General features: G+C 24.5%; 1 protein-coding gene across 1 annotated transcript in view; it reads left to right on the plus strand.

The window, feature by feature from the left end:
* The window catches only part of LOC125025310, an 11,540-nt gene that overhangs the window by 8,878 nt on the left and 162 nt on the right, over nt 1-2,500 (plus strand). The window contains exon 4 of the mRNA XM_047613284.1: nt 2,078-2,500. This exon is cut by the window's right edge and continues 162 nt beyond it. Within this exon, the coding sequence (XP_047469240.1) occupies nt 2,078-2,328 (251 nt within the window). The 3' untranslated portion in view covers nt 2,329-2,500. The remainder of the gene's footprint in view (nt 1-2,077) is intronic.

The following is a 2,500-nucleotide window of genomic DNA, read 5'->3' on the forward strand; positions in this document are numbered from 1 at the left end:
TAATAATAATAATAATAATAATAATAATAGTAGTAGTAAAAATAGTAACAATAATAATGACAATGATATAAACAATAATAATAATAATGGCAAAAATAATGATAACAATGATAATAAGGATAATAATAAGGATAATAAGAGTAATACTAATAATGATAATAATATTAGTAATGATAATAATAATGATTATAATGATAATGATAATAATGATAATAATAATAATTATAATCATAATAATAATAATAATAGTAATAATAATGATAATAATGATAATAATAATTAAAATAATAATAATCATAATCATAATAATAATGATACCAATAATAACAAAACATTATAATAATAATAAAATAATCAAAATATCAACAAAAGAAATGATAATAGTCATAACAATAATATTGTTATAATAATAATGATAACTATACTAATACTAATACTTATAATAATAATGATAATAATAATGATAATAATAATAATGATATTAATAATGATAATGGTAAGATTAATAGTTATTATAATAATGATCATAAAAATAATAACAATAACGATAATAACAATACCCTTAATACTGAAAATACTACTACTAATAATAATATTACCAATAGTAATGATAATGGTAAGAATCATTTTGAAGATTATATTAATAACAATAATAATAAAAGTGATGATGAAAATAAAATTTATAACATTTAATAATATTAGTATTAACATAAAACTGATAATTATAATAATAATGATAATAGTATTAACAATAATAATTGTTATTGTTATTATTATTATTGTCATTATTATTATTATTATTATTATCATTATTATTATTATTATTGGTATTATGCTTGTTATTATTATCATGATTATTAATATTTTAATACTATTATTATCATATAATTATATTATTATTATCATTATATTATTGTTATTGTTATCATTATTACTGTTTTCATTATTATTATCATTATTATTAATATCATTATCATTATTGTTATTATTATTGTTATTATATTATTAATATTATCATGATCAATATTTTATTACTATTATTATAATCATTATTATCATTATTTTTATTATTATTATCCCTTATTATCATTATAGTATTATTATTGTTATAGCAACAACAATAATAATATCTAAAAATATAAAAATGATAATGATATCAAAACAATAACCATAACTAGCGCATTGGTAAGAGGAGTAAAGGGAATACTGATGTTAATTATGATAACAATAGATGAAAAGGAAAAAAGAAATAGAAATGATACAATAGATCTGCCTCAGATTTGACAAGTTTCCTACTCTCCCAACTGGTCCACCTTATATATCCATCAATATCCAAAGCATTATCGCTTTCCGTAACTTTTCTAATCTTCATATCAAGTCTAATTTTTTCTTCCTTTTTTTCTTTTTCTTTAAGACAAATGTGTCAACTTTTTTTCCTCTTCCTTCTTGGAAAGTTTGACAACTTCCATAAACCTTTTCTTTGCGTCTGACTCTTTTCGATTCACTTCTGAGTCTTTTGCTACTGTTAGGTTATTTACTCGGTTTTTCTTTTTTCACACACACACACACACACACACACACACACACACACACACACACACACACATATATATATATATATATATATATATATATATATATATGTTTATATATACATATATGTATATATACATATATGTATATATATATATATATATATATATGTGTGTATATATATATATATATATATATATATATATAAATAATATGTGTGCGTGTGTGAGTATGTGTGTGTGCATATGTATTTTTCAATTAACGCACCCCCCCCCCCCCAACACACACACACGCACACGTGTGTGTGTGTGTGTGCATGTTTTTTTGTGTTTATGTATGTATGCTTGTATGTTTGTATATATATATATATATATATATATATATATATATATATATATATACGGATGGATGGATGGATCCACGTATATAATCATAACCCAAATATGCTAATCGATTACCCATGCATGCATTCAAGTTTTTGTTTCTTCTGCATAGACGAAACCTGAAATAGAGATAATGTTTAATGAAGCCTTCCTCCCCGCAGAAAAGACGCCCGCGGCGATGCAGCCCGACCTGCAAGCCAGCCCCGGCGCCCCGGCATCGCCCTCTTCCTCGTCCTCCTCCTCTTCTTCCTCTTCCTCTTCCTCGGCCTCTTCCTCCACCTCTGCCCGTCCTCCTGGCTTCTTCGGTGTCTTCTCCCTCTCGCTCAGCCTTGTCTATGTTCACAGATTATTCTTCAAAATCATAAACTTCCTCTGTTGCTGGTGCTTGAACTTTGAAACTTTGTCTCTTTGAAATTCACGAAAGAGAGAGAAAAAAAGAGAATAATATAAGATATATACATGTATATATGATTATAAAAGACGAAAAGAAAATACTTATTTATGAAATGAATACGCTTAGATGTCATTCATCCTTTCCTTATATTCCCTTTCTTTTTATCCATGCGAAAGTAGGCCTTACTGAA

Source organism: Penaeus chinensis, chromosome 4 (genome assembly GCF_019202785.1).
Source record: "Penaeus chinensis breed Huanghai No. 1 chromosome 4, ASM1920278v2, whole genome shotgun sequence".
Taxonomy (NCBI): domain Eukaryota; kingdom Metazoa; phylum Arthropoda; class Malacostraca; order Decapoda; family Penaeidae; genus Penaeus; species Penaeus chinensis.